The sequence below is a fragment of the Pleurodeles waltl genome, chromosome 8 (assembly GCF_031143425.1).
Source record: "Pleurodeles waltl isolate 20211129_DDA chromosome 8, aPleWal1.hap1.20221129, whole genome shotgun sequence".
Taxonomy (NCBI): domain Eukaryota; kingdom Metazoa; phylum Chordata; class Amphibia; order Caudata; family Salamandridae; genus Pleurodeles; species Pleurodeles waltl.
This window is the reverse complement of record NC_090447.1, coordinates 187,310,393-187,326,724: the sequence shown is the minus strand read 5'-3', so window position 1 is coordinate 187,326,724 and position 16,332 is coordinate 187,310,393. Positions and strand designations below refer to the sequence as shown.

The window sequence follows — 16,332 nt, the reverse complement described above, 5'->3', positions numbered from 1 at the left end:
TCTTTCCAAAACTGCGCTTAACCGGCGTGGAAGGAAAAGAACTGACATACGCGCGCCGAGACAGCATCTATATAGACAACCGTGACATCATAGACGACGACGCACAAGGAGCTGGTCGACACACGCGGATCCGAGCGACGCCGTCCGACGGCGCGCAGGGTACTGCTCACAAAAAACTCCGGATTCGAAGCGGAAGCCAGGGAATTCTAAGGTAAGGAAGCTGCAGCTAGAAGCCTCTATGAGATGTAGAGGTATTGGAGGAAAAGCATAAGCATAAATCCCTGACCATGCTACTGAAAGGGCATTTCCCCACGACCCTAGTTGGTGATGCCAGCTTGCATAAAACCGGCATTTCGCATTCTGGGACATCGCAAACAGGTCCAGATTTGGTTTTCCTCATCTGAGCTACATTTCGTCCAGCATCCGCTGATTCAGCTCCCATTTGTGGGAAGATGTGCCGAGCCTGCTTAGCGAGTCTGCTGTGGAGTTGCTCACTCCTGGAAGGTGTTCTGCTCTTATGTGCACTGAGTGTTGGATGTACCAGGTCCCTCCTTGCTTGTTGATGTAGTGCATGGTGGTAGTATTGTCCGTTCGGACCAGCACTGACGAGCCTCGGATTCTTGGCAGGAAAGCCTGCAGTGCCGGGTACACAGCTCTGAGCTAGAGGAGGTTGATGTGAAGAGCAGCGTGAGAAGGGGGCCACCTGCCACACACTTGAAGGTCTAGCAGACATGCCCCCCATCCCTCCATCGAAGCGTCTGTTGGTATAAACGGAGGGACCTGAGCTAAGAATCCTAAGCCCCTGGAGATGTTTGACGATATTGTTCACCAATCGAGGGAATCTAAGATCCTTGCTGTTATCTGTATGATGTCCCCGAAGGAACCTTGCGCCTGTTTCCATGGTTTGTCGAGCTCCTCTTGTAGCGGGCGCATCCGAAGGCGACAGTGTGGAATTAGATTGATACAGGAGGACATCATCCCCAGTAATGACTTGAACTTTCGAACTGAAAGAGACTTTCTTTTCTGAACTGCGCCTGCTAGATTGATGAGTTTGGGTTGTCTTTACTCCGCTGGGAACGCCTTTGTTGGAGTCATGTCCAATATAGCACCCAGGAAAACTATTCTTCTGGTAGGCGGAAGATGGGACTTCTCTCGATTGAGAGTGTGACCTAATTGTTTGAACAGGTGTAAGGTCGTCTTGAGAGAATAACGTAGAGACTGGATTTCGGAACCCTTCAGTAACCAGTTGTACAGATATGGGAATATTTGGTGTCTGAAGCGCCTTAGATACGCCCCAATAGGGGCTAGGCACTTCATAAAAATACGAGAAGTGTATTTCAGGCCGAAAGGTAACACTTTGAACTGAAAGTGCCGGCCGGCTACCATAAATCCTAAGAATTTCCTGTGTTTCAGGTGAATGGGTATGTGGAAGTAGGCATCCTGAAGGTCTAAGGAAGCCATAAAATCTCTGTTGAGAAGCTGCAAAACATCCTTCAACGTTACCATGCGGAAGGACTGCTTCTTCAGATATTTGTTGAGCTCCCTCAGATCCAGGATGGGTCTCCACAGGCGAGATTTCTTCCTGATTAGGAAGAAGCGAGAACAGAAACCTCTTCCTTTTTGAGAATAAGGTACAGCCTCTATCGCTCCTTTGGATAACATGACATCTATTTCCAGGAGAAGATGCAGATGCTGTTGATGTACCCGGGAAGGAGGAGTCTCGGGGGGCATGCAAGTGAACTCTAGCAGATGACCATAACTTAGTATGTCCAGAACCTACTTGTGGTTTGTAATCTGATGTCAATGTTGCATGTGATGTCTCAAGGAAGGAGAGGCAGCCAGCCCTTGGAGGTTGTCATTGTCAGCGGGAGGTGTCTTTGGGTTCTCTCCCTGATTTTCCTCTGGGAGCAGGTCTGCTGTATGCCACCGCTGGATGCTGTATCTGATGATATTGGGGTCTGGAAGATTGGAAATGTGAGGAATAAGCTGGGTACCTGAATAATTGCTAACCACCCCGAAAGGAAGATTGTCCTCTACCACTGGCTCCTCAAAAGGGCATGCGTTTATACTGCAGTGATCCTAAAGACCTGGCAGTATCAGAGTCTGCTTTGACTGCTTGGAGTGCGTCATCCACATGCTTGCCAAAAATGTCTTGTCCATCATAAGGGAGGTCCAGAATCCTGACATCCGGCCAAACATTTGTGGCTTTAAGCCACTCTTGGCGCCTTAAAACAGCTGATCCCGCCAGGAGCCGAAACCTCATAGCGGCAATGTCTAATGCACAATCAATAACATCTGCAGATGTGCGCTGTCCTTCAATGAGAATCTTCCTCGCCTTCGTCTTGCTAGAATGAGGAAGATTATCTACAGAGTGAGAAATGTGCAGATAGAGGTGCCGAAGGGTTTCTAGAACGCCGCTGGGCAGCCTGTGAAACCACAGAGTCTGGTTTCCGATGTCCCACGAGGCATGCAGGGGCATCATCTGTTGCTTTATATTTCTTATCTAACTTTGGTAATACCGCTGGCACCGTAGCAGGGTTACACATAATTTTCAATCCCTGATTCCACACGTGGTCTATAATAGGGATTGCTCTGACCACCTTGCTACGAGGTTCTTTAAAGTCTTATAAGAAGCAATCCTGCTCTGTGGGTGGCATTTGAAGCTCAAAACGTGCAGCCGCTCTCTCTAATAAATTATGAAAAGAACCAACATCCTCCAGAGGGAACTCAACAGAAGTTGGCTCGGGTGAAGGAGGTGCTGGGATTACAGTCATCCCACTCATCCTGCTCTGAAAGTACTTCCTCTTCTTCAGCTGCTTCATCTGACAAAGCCTGGGCTTGTGGACCCTGTGGAACTTGAGAAGGAATCTGTGGCGTAGCAGGGAGAACTGATAGTGGCACCGGAGTACCTGGTGCCGTAACCACTAGAATAGGATCTGTTGCAGACTGTGGACGGAAGCGCTCCTTATAGTCTGCCAGCATGGCCTGTAGGTCAGAAAAAAAGGCCATAACATAAGCACGCCATTCCTTGTTGTTGCTGCTGTGGAACTGGGTCACAGTATTGTTGATCATAATAGGAGTCTTCATCAGAGTACTCCTGACATTTTACAAGCAACTGAGATAGACTGCTGGCTAATCCAAATACTCAGTCTTCTTCCGATTCATCATCATCATCATCACCATCCAAAAAGTGAGATGGCAAAAGTCTTGACACTTTATTTGGTGATGTGACAGATGGTGTCAAATGAGTCTTTGACAGTCTCTTGAGAGGAGTATACTCTGCAGAATGGTACAGAGGTAACGATGATGGTCTTTGCCAGAATCATTTTTACTGTTGATGACAAAAAAAAACAGGTGTCGTTGACGATATTGTAGTTACTGGAAACGTTGGCGACGGTGTACTAGAAGACGAGAGTGCAGTCGACGCGAGTGTCGTAGACGGAGGCGTCATCGAGGGAGATGTCGTCGACAAAGGCATCATCGACAGAGGTGTCGTCGACGGGACGGTCCACGTAAGATCAATCGCCAACGGGAGGGTCGTCGCTGAGTATAGTGTTTACGAGATGGGGCGTCCAGTCGATGAGGATGAAAGAGTTGTCGATGAGGATCCTGTGGCCGCTGGCGAATTTGATAGAGTGACTATTACAGGCGTCACTGACTAAACAGCCATCGACGAGAGCACCGTCAACGATGGTGCCATTGACGGTGCAGAACTTGGTTTCTTGAACTTGTGTAGAACCTTCGAAGGTCTTTTTGGAGGACTTTCCCAGGGATTCTGACCTCTTCTGAATGCCTGTCCTCTTTTTCTGCAGAGAGCTGTGACTTTTTGAAGAGGTCCCAGCTGATTTCCATGCAATTTTCTTGGGTGGCTCTTGAACATCTGAGCCTTCCTGCTTTCTTTTAACAGGAGTTTTAGGAGCAGAGATAGAGGAAGAAGCACTGTCCTCATCAGAGGCTGAGTGGCCAGCCTTACCGTTTTGAAGCCACAAAAGCAGACAACCCTCTCGGTCCTTCAAAGTCTTTGTAGAGAATTTTCTACATACCTTGCAGTCCTTTGTTTTATGGCCGGGATACAGGCAGTAAATGCATTCCTCATGTGGATCATCCAGATATAATATTTTCTTCAAACGAGGCACAGGATCTAAAAAGGCACTTTCTTGGTGTCTCTGACATGACAGCCAATTTGAAGCACCAGAGAAGAAAAGAAATGTCCAAAATTCAGGTAGCAGTCTTCTGAGAGAAAAGTTTTGAGCAGAGCTCAAAGGATACTCCTCTGCATGACATACGGTGGAAAATCTGAGGGAAGGCAGCTCCTCACAGGAGGTTCTATGGGGTGAGGCAATCTGATTGGTTCAAATTTGAGTTTGGGTCTATTCAACAAAATGACTGTGATAAGTTAATCAATTGGGGCCTAGGCCATGTATTGTATATGTACATTTTCAGGCCTGGGTTGTGTATTTCACCGGGGACTCCCATCTCGACGACGGGGAAGTATTCAAGCGTGTGAATCTATGAAAGTTCCAATACTGGAGTAAATGGGAGTTCATTCTCCTGATCCCTAACATCTTCCCTATCTGAGGGGAGGCCTTCCTCCTCAGCAGGGTGTTCACTTGTGTACTCTGACAAGAGCTCCAGGAGCTTTTCCTCTGTAGGGTTGAAACCTGTTTTAATGTTTTTCAGTCTGCAGAGGGACCTTAACTCTTCCATCCCTAGATGGAGATAAGGGGTGAGGTTGAGCTCCACAACCATTTCCTCTGAGCTGCTCACTACGTAACTAAAGTTGGGAATTACTTTAGGAACTAAACCTACTCATAACTACTTATCCCCACTAGAGTAACTTTTAAATCTGAATAGGAAATGCTAATGGAGACTTAACCAAGGATCCTAGCAGGACTTTTAAAAATTAAGAAAAATTTACCAAAGTCAAAAATAAGTTGTAAAGGCAATTTTGGAATTTAGTCGTGTGATCGGGTCTTGGCTAAGTAGTCCAGCAAAGTTGTAGACACCACCGCTCAATGTAGGATGCTGGCTCTGTATATACTATATCAAAATGAGGTACAGTGTGCACAGAGTCCAGGGGTTCCCCAGAGGCTTAACAAAGGCTAAAGTAGATAATACTGATGCTCTCTTTTGTAGTAGTGTGGCCGAGCATTTAGGCTTATCAGACAGTGAAGCACACAAGGAATGACTAACTCCAGGCCAATTTGTTTTATATATCAAAAATATTTTTTGTTACTTTATTTCTAGAACCAAAAGATTCTGACTGCAGGTAAGTACATTTGCAAGTAAGCAGCAAGAATATGTATCAACACCACTTAGTTTCAATTTGTCAAGTTAAACGGTTTTCAAGTAAATAGCAATCCGTTTTAAAAGTTGACAGTGCAATTTTCAAACAGTTCCAAGGGGGAAGAAAAATTAGTTACAGTTTTAAGTCTAAGTACAAGACTTAGAGTTCCAGTCTCCGGGGGTTAGGATGTCCACAGGTTGGGCTTCAAGTTAACGCCAAACACCCACCACCAGCAACACGTGGCCGGCCAAGTGCAGAGGTCAAAGTTGCTGAGAGATTTAAAATGGGCTCCAATCGAGACTAGGGGCACTCAGAATTAGATCTGCCAGCAGGTAAGCACCTGTGTCTTCGAGGGCAGGGGGGGTTTAGGAGAGCCACAGGGGGCCACAGGTCATCACCAAACACACACCCTTAGCGGCACAGGGGCAACCGGGTGCAAACTCAGCATCTGGCTCCCAATGCATTTGAATAGGGGGACCCCAGGGTCACAAGAAGGTTGCAGGCTGGGTCCAGGTGGTCTGTTCAGGGAAAACACAGGCTGGACAGAGAGGAGGGCCACCTGCTGCACCGGAGGTCGGGTTCCCCAAGACCAAGGGGTTGCAGGTGCAGGGCACCTTTTGGTGTCAGGTATCTTTGTCCGTATCCTTCACAGGCAGCGGGGTCCTCTGGATTGTCTGCAGGCATTGCAGCGTTGGTCCGGAGGGGTCAACCCAGGGTGGACACTAGATTGGAATCATCCTGGGGACCTGCTCTAGACCGTTGGGCCACCTGGACACGGGCCGTGGGGTGCAGAGTGGGCAGGACTCATGGGTCGGGGATGGTTCTGGAGTCCCTTGCTGGAATTTCTTTTGTGGACAGGGGCGCTGTCCTCTGGAGTTCTTGGCCCTCTGGGGGGCAGGCACTCCTTTTGGGGTTTTGAAGAAGTCACTGGTCCTGCAGGATGAGTCAACTGTTTGTAGGTGGGTCTTCAGAAGCTGTAGGCAGACCGGTAAGGCTGGGCCAAAATCTGTTGGTATCTGCAGGCTTCTCTGCTGGGGATCAGCTTAGCAGTCCTCCTTTCTTCTTGTCTTTTTGAGGTTGCCAGGAATCTGGTGAGCTAGGTTAAGGGGAGCCTTTAAATTCTGGATTTTGAGGCATTACAGGGGGGGTAAGTAGCCAATGGCTACTGTCCCTGAGGGTGACTACACCCTTCCGGTGTTAACTGTCTTTGGAGATAGGGGACATAGACCTAACCCTATTTGTCCCTGTCCTCCAAACCAAGCTGGAGAATTCTGCAGGGAGGGGGTCACTTCAGCTCTGGACACCTTAGAGGTGGTCCTAGCTGAAGTAGTCACTCCTTGTTTTCCCTAATTTTTCCACCAGACTTGTAGTCTGGCATTGTCCAGTGGGCAGTCATTTCCACTAGCTGGAGTGCCCTGGGACACTAAAAGTAGGCCATAGTCTTCCTTGGCTCACCGCCAGGTGTTACAGCTCCTGCAAAAAAAAAAAAAAAAAGGGGGTGGGGGAGGCTTATGCACCTTTACCCCGTGCAGGCTTTGTTTCTGGCCTCAGAGAGCACCAAGGCTCTGACCCCACAAGGTCAGAAGCTTGTCTGGAAGTGGCAGGCTGGCACAGACCAGTCACTCTTGCACAAGAAGTTTGGCTAAAATACAGGAGGCATCTCGCAATAAATCCAACATTTGCATCAGCAAGGATTTACTGTGCTGAGAAGTTTGATAACAAAGTGAAGCCATCATGGAGCTGTGGAGTTCGTATTGACAAACTCCCAGCCCATGTACTCAATATGGCCACATTACACTTACAATGTCTAAAAGTGGACTTAGACACTGTAGGGGCATATTTCTCATGCAGCTATGCCCTCACCTGTGGTATAGTGAACCCTGCCTTAGGGCTTTAAGGCCTGCTAGAGGGGGTGCCATGTCGACTTTGGTCTTTTTCTTGCTACCAACACACACAAGCTGCAATGGCAGTGTGCATGTGCTTGGTGTGGGGTCCCCTAGGGTGGCATAATACATGCTGCAACCCTTGGGGATCTTCCTTGGCCAGAGGGCCCTTGGTACAATGGGTACCTTTTACAGGGACTTAGCTGTGTTCCAGGTATATGCCAATTTTGGGAACAATATTACAGTTTTGGGAAAGAACACTGGTGGTGGGGCCTGGTTAGCAGGATCCCAGCACACAGTCAAGTCAGCATCAATATCAGGCAAAAAGTGGCGGGGTAACTATGGCAAAAAGGGGCACTTTCTTTCAGTAGCACCTCCAGGCATAGATCATTTCCCACCTATCCTGGTGCCAAATGAGCCTCAGGGTCATCCTGCAGGTCTGGGGGAAGCCAATCTCACATATCAAAGACGGTATGCTCTTTGAAGCGGTCTGCCTTGACATGCTAATTTGCAAGCCTTCCTGCAGGAGGAGGTGTAAACACCTCCTGCCAGAGCAGGCGTTGTCTCAGCTCTGAGAGCAGGGCTCTCACCTCCCTGGGGGGTCAGAAACCCATCTGTGTTGGCAGGTGGGACAGGACCAGTCAGAAATCATACTAGAGGACTAGTAGGGTTCAGGGGGAACCTCTATGGTACCCACAGGGTGAATGCATTTATAAACCTATAACTGGAATCAGTGTGGGATTATAATGAGGTGTTTGATACAAAACACCATTTGTTTCAGTGAAACCATCATGTAGCTGGATAACACCTTTTGACCAGTACAAACTTCAAGATGGCATGCTTGTTCACTGTAATGTCTAGTAATAGAACTGGACATCACAGGGGCATATCTGCTCATCAGATATGTGCTCACATAAAATATAGAACACTATGTCTTAGGCCTCAAAGGCCTGCTGCAGGAGTGACTTGCGTATATTAAATGCAGCACCTTTGTTGATTGTGTTAACTTGTTTTAAAGAAAGATCACAGGCACAGAGTTCTGGTTGGCAAGACTCAGTGCACTGTTAGCAGTGGGTAAAAAGTGGGGAACAACTGCAAAAAAAAAATCCATTTACCTACAACCATCAAAGCCTCCGTTAGGGTTTCATTGAACGGCAGCAATGGTTAGAAAACGGTGAATAATCTGGCTGTAAAATGTCTGATCGAAATGAGTAGGCAGTGGCAATTCAAACATGCAGCAGGAGAGGGGTAAGCTCCTGCTTTGAACTGTTGTGCTTTGCTCACCAAATCTCATATTTTGACTGTCATGGACTTGCCTTAGGACAGAAACCTGGAACGGTACTGAGATTTGGATCTGGAGTGCATATATGATTGTGTTTGTGACCGGTCTGTTTTTGCTTTCAGCAACATGCAGCTTTGCTTCAAGCTCTGCAATAGCCTTCTGCTGCTTTAGAGAACACTAGCGTAGGAAGTTGGCTCTGTATGTGCTATTTCAAAGTAAGGAATAGCATGCTCAGAGTCCAAGGGTCCCCTTAGAGGTAAGATAGTGGCAAAAAGAGATAATACCAATGCTCTATTTTGTGGTAGTGTGGTCGAGCAGTAGGCTTATCAAAGGAGTAGTGTTAAGCATTTGTTGTACATACACACAGGCAATAAATGAGGAACACACACTCAGAGACAAATCCAGCCAATAGGTTTTGTTATAGAAAAATATATTTTCTTAGTTTATTTAAAGAACCACAGGTTCAAATTCTACATGTAATATCTCATTTGAAAGGTATTGCAGGTAAGTACTTTAGAAACTTTGAATAATTACAGTAGCATTTATACTTTTTACATAAAACACAAATAGCTGTTTTAAAAGTGGACACAGTGCAATTTTCACAGTTCCTGGGGGAGGTAAAGTATTGTTAGTTTTCACAGGTAAGTAAGTCACTTACAGGTTTCAGTTTTGGGTCCACGGTAGCCCACCGTTGGGGGTTCAGAGCAACCCCAAAGTCACCACACCAGCAGCTCAGGGCTGGTCAGGTGCAGAGGTTAAAGAGGTGCCCAAAACACATAGGCTTCAATGGAGAGAAGGGGGTGCCCCGGTTCCAGTCTGCCAGCAGGTAAGTACCCGCGTCTTCGGAGGGCAGACCAGGGGGGTTTTGTAGGGCACCGGGGGGGGGGACACAAGTCCACACAGAAAGTACACCCTCAGCAGCGCGGGGGCGGCCGGGTGCAGTGTGCAACCAAGCGTCGGGTTCTCTGTTGATTTCAATGGGAGACCAAGGGGTCTCTTCAGCGGTGCAGGCAGGCAAGGGGGGGGGGCTCCTCGGGGTAGCCACCACCTGGGCAAGGGAGAGGGGGCCTCCTGGGGGTCACTCCTGCACAGAAGTTCCATTCCTTCAGGTGCTGGGGGCTGCAGGTGCAGGGTCTTTTCCAGCCGTCGGGACTTTAGGTTCAGGCAGTCGCGGTCAGGGGGAGCCTCGGGATTCCCTCTGCAGGCGTCGCTGTGGGGGCTCAGGGGGGACAACTTTGGTTACTCACGGTCTCGGAGTCGCCGGAGGGTCCTCCCTGAGGTGTTGGTTCTCCACCAGTCGAGTCGGGGTCGCCGGGTGCAGTGTTGCAAGTCTCACGCTTCTTGCGGGGATTTGCAGGGGTCTTTAAATCTGCTCCTCTGTAACAAAGTTGCAGTTCTTTTGGAGCAGTGCCGCTGTCCTCGGGAGTTTCTTGTCTTTCTTGAAGCAGGGCAGTCCTCAGAGGTCGCTGGTCCCTTGGAAAGCGTCGCTGGAGCAGGTTTCTTTGGAAGGCAGGAGACAGGCCGGTAAGTCTGAGGCCAAAGCAGTTGGTGTCTTCTGTTCTTCCTCTGCAGGGGTTTTTCAGCTCAGCAGGCTTCTTCTTCTTGTAGTTTCAGGAATCTAAAGTTTTAGGTTCAGGGGAGCCCTTAAATACTAAATTTAAGGGTGTGTTTAGGTCTGGGGGGTTAGTAGCCAATGGCTACTAGCCCTGAGGGTGGGTACACCCTCTTTGTGCCTCCTCCCAAGGGGAGGGGGTCACATCCCTAATCCTATTGGGGGAATCCTCCATCTGCAAGATGGAGGATTTCTAAAAGGTAGAGTCACTTCAGCTCAGGACACCTTAGGGGCTGTCCTGACTGGCCAGTGACTCCTCCTTGTTTTTCTCATTATTTTCTCCAGCCTTGCCGCCAAAAGTGGGGGCCGTGGCCGGAGGGGGCGGGCAACCTCACTAGCTGGAGTGTCCTGCGGTGCTGGAACAAAGGGGTGAGCCTTTGAGGCTCACCGCCAGGTGTTACAGCTCCTGCCTGGGGGAGGTGTTAGCATCTCCACCCAGTGCAGGCTTTGTTACTGGCCTCAGAGTGACAAAGGCACTCTCCCCATGGGGCCAGCAACATGTCTCTAGGGTGGCAGGCTGCTGGAACCAGTCAGCCTACACAGATAGTCGGTTAAGGTTTCAGGGGGCACCTCTAAGGTGCCCTCTGGGGTGTATTTCACAATAAAATGTACACTGGCATCAGTGTGCATTTATTGTGCTGAGAAGTTTGATACCAAACTTCCCAGTTTTCAGTGTAGCCATTATGGTGCTGTGGAGTTCGTGTTTGACAAACTCCCAGACCATATACTCTTATGGCTACCCTGCACTTACAATGTCTAAGGTTTGGCTTAGACACTGTAGGGGCACAGTGCTCATGCACTGGTGCCCTCACCTATGGTATAGTGCACCCTGCCTTAAGGCTGTAAGGCCTGCTAGAGGGGTGACTTATCTATACTTGCATAGGCAGTGAGAGGCTGGCATGGCACCCTGAGGGGAGTGCCATGTCGACTTACTCATTTTGTTCTCACCAGCACACACAAGCTGGCAAGCAGTGTGTCTGTGCTGAGTGAGGGGTCTCCAGGGTGGCATAAGACATGCTGCAGCCCTTAGAGACCTCCCCTGGCATCAGGGCCCTTGGTACCAGAGGTACCAGTTACAAGGGACTTACCTGGATGCCAGGGTGTGCCAATTGTGGATACAAAAGTACAGGTTAGGGAAAGAACACTGGTGCTGGGGCCTGGTTAGCAGGCCTCAGCACACTTTCAATTCAAAACATAGCATCAGCAAAGGCAAAAAGTCAGGGGGTAACCATGCCAAGGAGGCATTTCCTTACAACTAGTCACTGGAGAAAAACCCCAAGCATCATACACAAACTTTGTTTAAGATCAGTGGCCAATATCTGCTTCCTGCAGGCACAGTATGGCGTAAAGGAGGTAGTCTTTGGAAAAGGCACTCTCCCTAGCGCCATAATTTTTGCTTAAGATATTTAGAGTTGGTGAATACAGATAGAAGGTTCTGGAGCAGAGGTCTGAATCCACAGTGAAGGGTGCAGAAAAAAAAAAATCAACTGAAGCCAGTGTACAAATGGCCACATATACACGTCTCTCATTTTCAGAGGCAGGGTGAATCTTCCAGAGGGCCCAGTTTATCGGGTCACAGGAGCTGCGGCAGTACAAATTTCTACATGTAGTCAAGCTCCTGGGGGAATTTCCAAGGGTGTGCAATCTGCCCTTAGAAGTATCCATCATAATATTTGTGTATGATAGCTTCAGCAGATTAAGAGCACTACTTGGTGCACATGGGTGTGTCCATGGATAGTGAATATTTGAGTTGTTTGGGCATTGTTTTGTGCATTTAGATTGGCGACCACACCAAAGGTATAGTACCTTCCAAGCTAATGACGCTGCTGTCAGAGTGTATCAATGATGAGAGGTACAGATTTAGTGTTTTGAATTCATGTTACCTTTCATTTCAGTGTATATACGAAGCGGATGCAAGTGGCACTTAAGAGGTCTGTTGTGCATTATGAGTTAATGACTGTACCACTGGGTACCGGTGTTGCAGAATGCAAAGGTGTGAATGGTTGGAACTACTGGTGGTAGGTTAGTTTATGTTTGCTCTCAGTAAATTGCTAGAGTTATACATAAGTGCTGTGGCAGAGCAAAGTGCAATTGTATTCTGTTCATCCAAGACCAGATCTGTCACGTTAGCAGCTTGAGGTATCCAGTGTATTTTTATGTCGGTATAAACATTTAACATAGATGCTGGGGTAAAGGATAATAGAAGGTTTGCAAAGTATATTGGCACTTTTTTGGTGGAAAAAGAGCTGGAATTTGTAGCTGGTATTGCTTCTTCTTGATAGTAATGAGGGTAGATGTTCAGTAATGCTCTCCCAATGAGTATAAAGAAGTCAGTGATCTCTATCTTGGGGCTCCCTTTTTGTTATTGCTATTTACTGCATCTGCCTATTCAGGGACTGAGAAACACCATCACAGCTCCTGGTGGGGGTTAATATTTCTATACTGGTCAGAATGATACATGGGAGTGTACTTCGGCAAAAAACTTTGCTAACTGTATCAGCAAGATCCCAGTCTCAGTGGGTTGCAATCAACCTAATTAATCTTACCTGGGCGAAGTGTATCACTGTCCAGAAATCCTCCCTTAGAAATACTTTCAAGATCATCTTTCTTGAATTTATCCCATGGTATGTGGGTAACACCTCGCTCTACATTCCAAAATTCTTTGTATTCAGATTTAATTCCTTTATTTAATGCCCAGGCAATCTACAAAACCAAAAAGAAAGCACAAATATTTAGAGGACCACATTTTTTCAGCTTTGGAATTATTCACATGGCAATCCTATGCTACAGAACATAGTGTACCTATCCAGGTTTGGTATCTTTCATAGATTCACATGCAACTCACTTCAAGAGAACAGGAAGCCTCAGAAAGAAATGCAACACTCACTTAACACACCACCTTGTGTGCGAGGAAATGGTGTGCACCACATGATGTGGTAGTGCAATCCAACCTTGTAATACACTTGCCAATCCTTTTAGGACCCTTGGCTTTAGCCTGTCCAACCCTAAACTTAGTCCTGGGTAGCTCTGGAACTGAGCAGCAAGCTTACACAAAGAAACACGCATTAAGCATTTAAACAGCACCAAAACAATTAAAGAAGAAATTGACAAAAACACTCCAGATATCCAACACCAATTTATAACATTAGGTTAAATTTTATAGGAATTTAGACACACATTAAAAAAAAAAAAAAACACCAGCGAGTTCCGGAGGTATAGATTTTACGAATAATAAATCAGTACAATTTCACTAAACTGTGAACAAGCCTTGGCAAAGTCAACAAATTGGACACAAACATTTTTTCAAAGGAAACTTAGGTAAGTGTCAATGCTGTCAGCTAGAAGTATTTGGGGTAATCAACTCCAGGAGGGGACTATTCAGGGAGGGCAGCAAGGTCTTCAACAACTGTTACCTTCACAGAAGAAGCAGTCTGACAACATTTACAGACACTTTATCCGCGTTGCAATGGATTCCTATGAAGTAGCCCTGATGCAAGGGATGAAGGACACTGATGATGCTCCAAGGGTGCTGTGGATGTGATGCAGTCGACGGGGATCTTCCTGTAGGAGGATAGAAGACAGGCAGGACCCAGAGGAGGCCAGAGACTCACCACCTGTGAAGCAGGATCTTCGGCTGTCCAGAGATGGCAGACCCCACCAACCAGACCTTGAGGTCCCGGCAGTTGCAGGGTAGTGACTCCTTCAGTCCAAGGGAGATTCCTTCTTGCTTCCTGGTGCAGCAAGAGTCCTTGTGACCCTGGAGGATGCAATGCCTTGCATGCTGCAGAATTCCTGCAGGATCCAGAGAAACAATGTTGCAAAGGGGGCCTTTCCACCAGAAACAGACTTGTTCAGTTACAGGTGAAGAACAGCAGCAGTTCCAGAAGCCAGGCACAGAAGATGTCCTGCAGAAAGTTCCTTGCAGATTCTTGCTTCACAAATCTAAGGACCCACCCGCAAGGGAGCCATTAAATAACTCTAAAGGGAGTTGGTCCTTCTCTACAGTGATCTACCTATCAGAGGAGGTCAGGGATGTCTTCTGTCTGGCCTAACCAACCAGATGCTCCCAGGGGCCTCTGCCCATCTTATTTTCAGGATGGCAGAATCAAGTGGCCACCTGGCACAGCTCTGGGCACCTCCCTAGAGGAGGAGCTGGACAGGGGGTTGTCACTTCCCTGTCCTTTGTGCAGTTTCATGCCAGAGCATGGACCGGGGGTTCCTGAACTGGTGCAAACCTGATTATGCAAGGGGGGCACCAAATGTACCCTTAAAAGCAGTCTGATGGTGCTCAGAAGCCACCTCACCACAGCCATTAGACACTTAATACACAGAGAAAGGAGGTCACACCTCTCCCATGCAGGAAATCTGTTCTTCTGTTCCTCCAGCCTGAGCCTGGCTCATCAGCAGGAGGGCAGAAACGTGTCTAGGGCCAGCAGCGGCCTGGGCTGGCAGACAGACCCTGTAAGGCTGCAAAGGCAGAACTGGGGAATCCCCTAGGAAACCCCCAGAGTAAATGGTATCATGCAACAAACACTGGAATAGGTGTAGCTGCATGATTCCAACATGTTTGATATCAAACATGCCTAGGTTCGGAGTAGCCATTATGTAGCTGCACCACACATTGACCAGTGTCCACTACATGCCTTAAGATGGCTTCCCCGCACTAACGGAGTCCAGGAATTGGCCTGGGATCTGTAGGGGCTTATGCAGTGGTACCCTCACAAAGAGATATGAACCCTGCCCTTGGGCTGAAAGGCCTACCAGAATGGTAACTTGTAACATCAAAGTGCAGAAGATAGGTGTAAGGAAATGCCTCCTTGGCATGGTTACCCCCTGACTTTTTTGCCTTTGCTGATGCTATGTTTGGAATTGAAAGTGTGCTGAGGCCCCCAGCACCAGTGTTCTTTCCCTAACCTGTACTTTTGTATCCACAATTGGCACACCCTGGCATCCAGGTAAGTCCCTTGTAACTGGTACCTCTGGTACCAAGGGCTCTGATGCCAGGGAAGGTCTCTAAGGGCTGCAGCATGTCTTATGCCACCCTGGAGAACCCTCACTCAGCACAGACACACTGCTTGCCAGCTTGTGTGTGCTGGTGAGAACAAAATGAGTAAGTCGACATGGCACTCCCCTCAGGGTGCCATGCCAGCCTCTCACTGCCTATCCAAGTAGATAAGTCACCCCTCTAGCAGGCCTTACAGCCCTAAGGCAGGGTGCACTATACCATAGGTGAGGGCACCAGTGCATGAGCACTGTGCCCCTACAGTGTCTAAGCCAAACCTTAGACATTGTAAGTGCAGGGTAGCCATAAGAGTATATGGTCTGGGAGTTTGTCAAACACGAACTCCACAGCACCATAATGGCTACACTGAAAACTAGGAAGTTTGGTATCAAACTTCTCAGCACAATAAATGCACACGGATGCCAGTGTACATTTTATTGTAAAATACACCCCAGAGGGCACCTTAGAGGTGCCCCCTGAAACCTTAATCGACTATCTGTGTAGGCTGACTCGTTCCAGCAGCCTGCCACACTAGAGACATGTTGCTGGCCCCATGGGGAGAGTGCCTTTGTCACTCTGAGGCCAGTAACAAAGCCTGCACTGGGTGGAGATGCTAACACCTCCCCCAGGCAGGAGCTGTAACACCTGGCGGTGAGCCTCAAAGGCTCACCCCTTTGTTCCAGCACCGCAGGACACTCCAGCTAGGCAAGGCCGGAGAAAATAATGAGAACAAGGAGGAGGAGTCACTGGCCAGTCAGGACAGCCCCTCAGGTGTCCTGAGCTGAAGTGACTAACTTTTAGAAATCCTCCATCTTGCAGATGGAGGATTCCCCCAATAGGATTAGGGATGTGACCCCCTCCCCTTGGGAGGAGGCACAAAGAGGGTGTACTCACCCTCAGGGCTAGTAGCCATTGGCTACTAACCCCCCCAGACCTAAACACGCCCTTAAATTTAGTATTTAAGGGCTTCCCTGAACCTAAGAATTTAGATTCCTGCAACTACAAGAAGAAGGACTGCTGAGCTGAAAAACCCCTGCAGAGGAAGAACAGAAGACACCAACTGCCTTGGCCCCAGACTTACCGGCCTGTCTCCTGCCTTCCAAAGAAACCTGCTCCAGCGACGCTTTCCAAGGGACCAGCGACCTCTGAATCCTCTGAGGACTGCCCTGCTTCGAAAAAGACAAGAAACTCCTGAGGACAGCGGCACTGCTCCAAAAGAACTGCAACTTTGTTACAAGGAGCAGATTTAAAGACCCCTGCAACTCC

At 48.1% G+C, this 16,332-nt stretch overlaps 1 protein-coding gene across 1 annotated transcript in view; it reads right to left on the bottom strand.

The window, feature by feature from the left end:
* The window catches only part of SCAF4 (SR-related CTD associated factor 4), an 860,634-nt gene that overhangs the window by 323,650 nt on the left and 520,652 nt on the right, over window positions 1–16,332 (bottom strand). Inside the window, exon 18 of the mRNA XM_069204042.1 lies at window positions 12,611–12,767. Coding sequence (XP_069060143.1) covers window positions 12,611–12,767 — 157 coding nt within the window. The remainder of the gene's footprint in view (window positions 1–12,610; window positions 12,768–16,332) is intronic.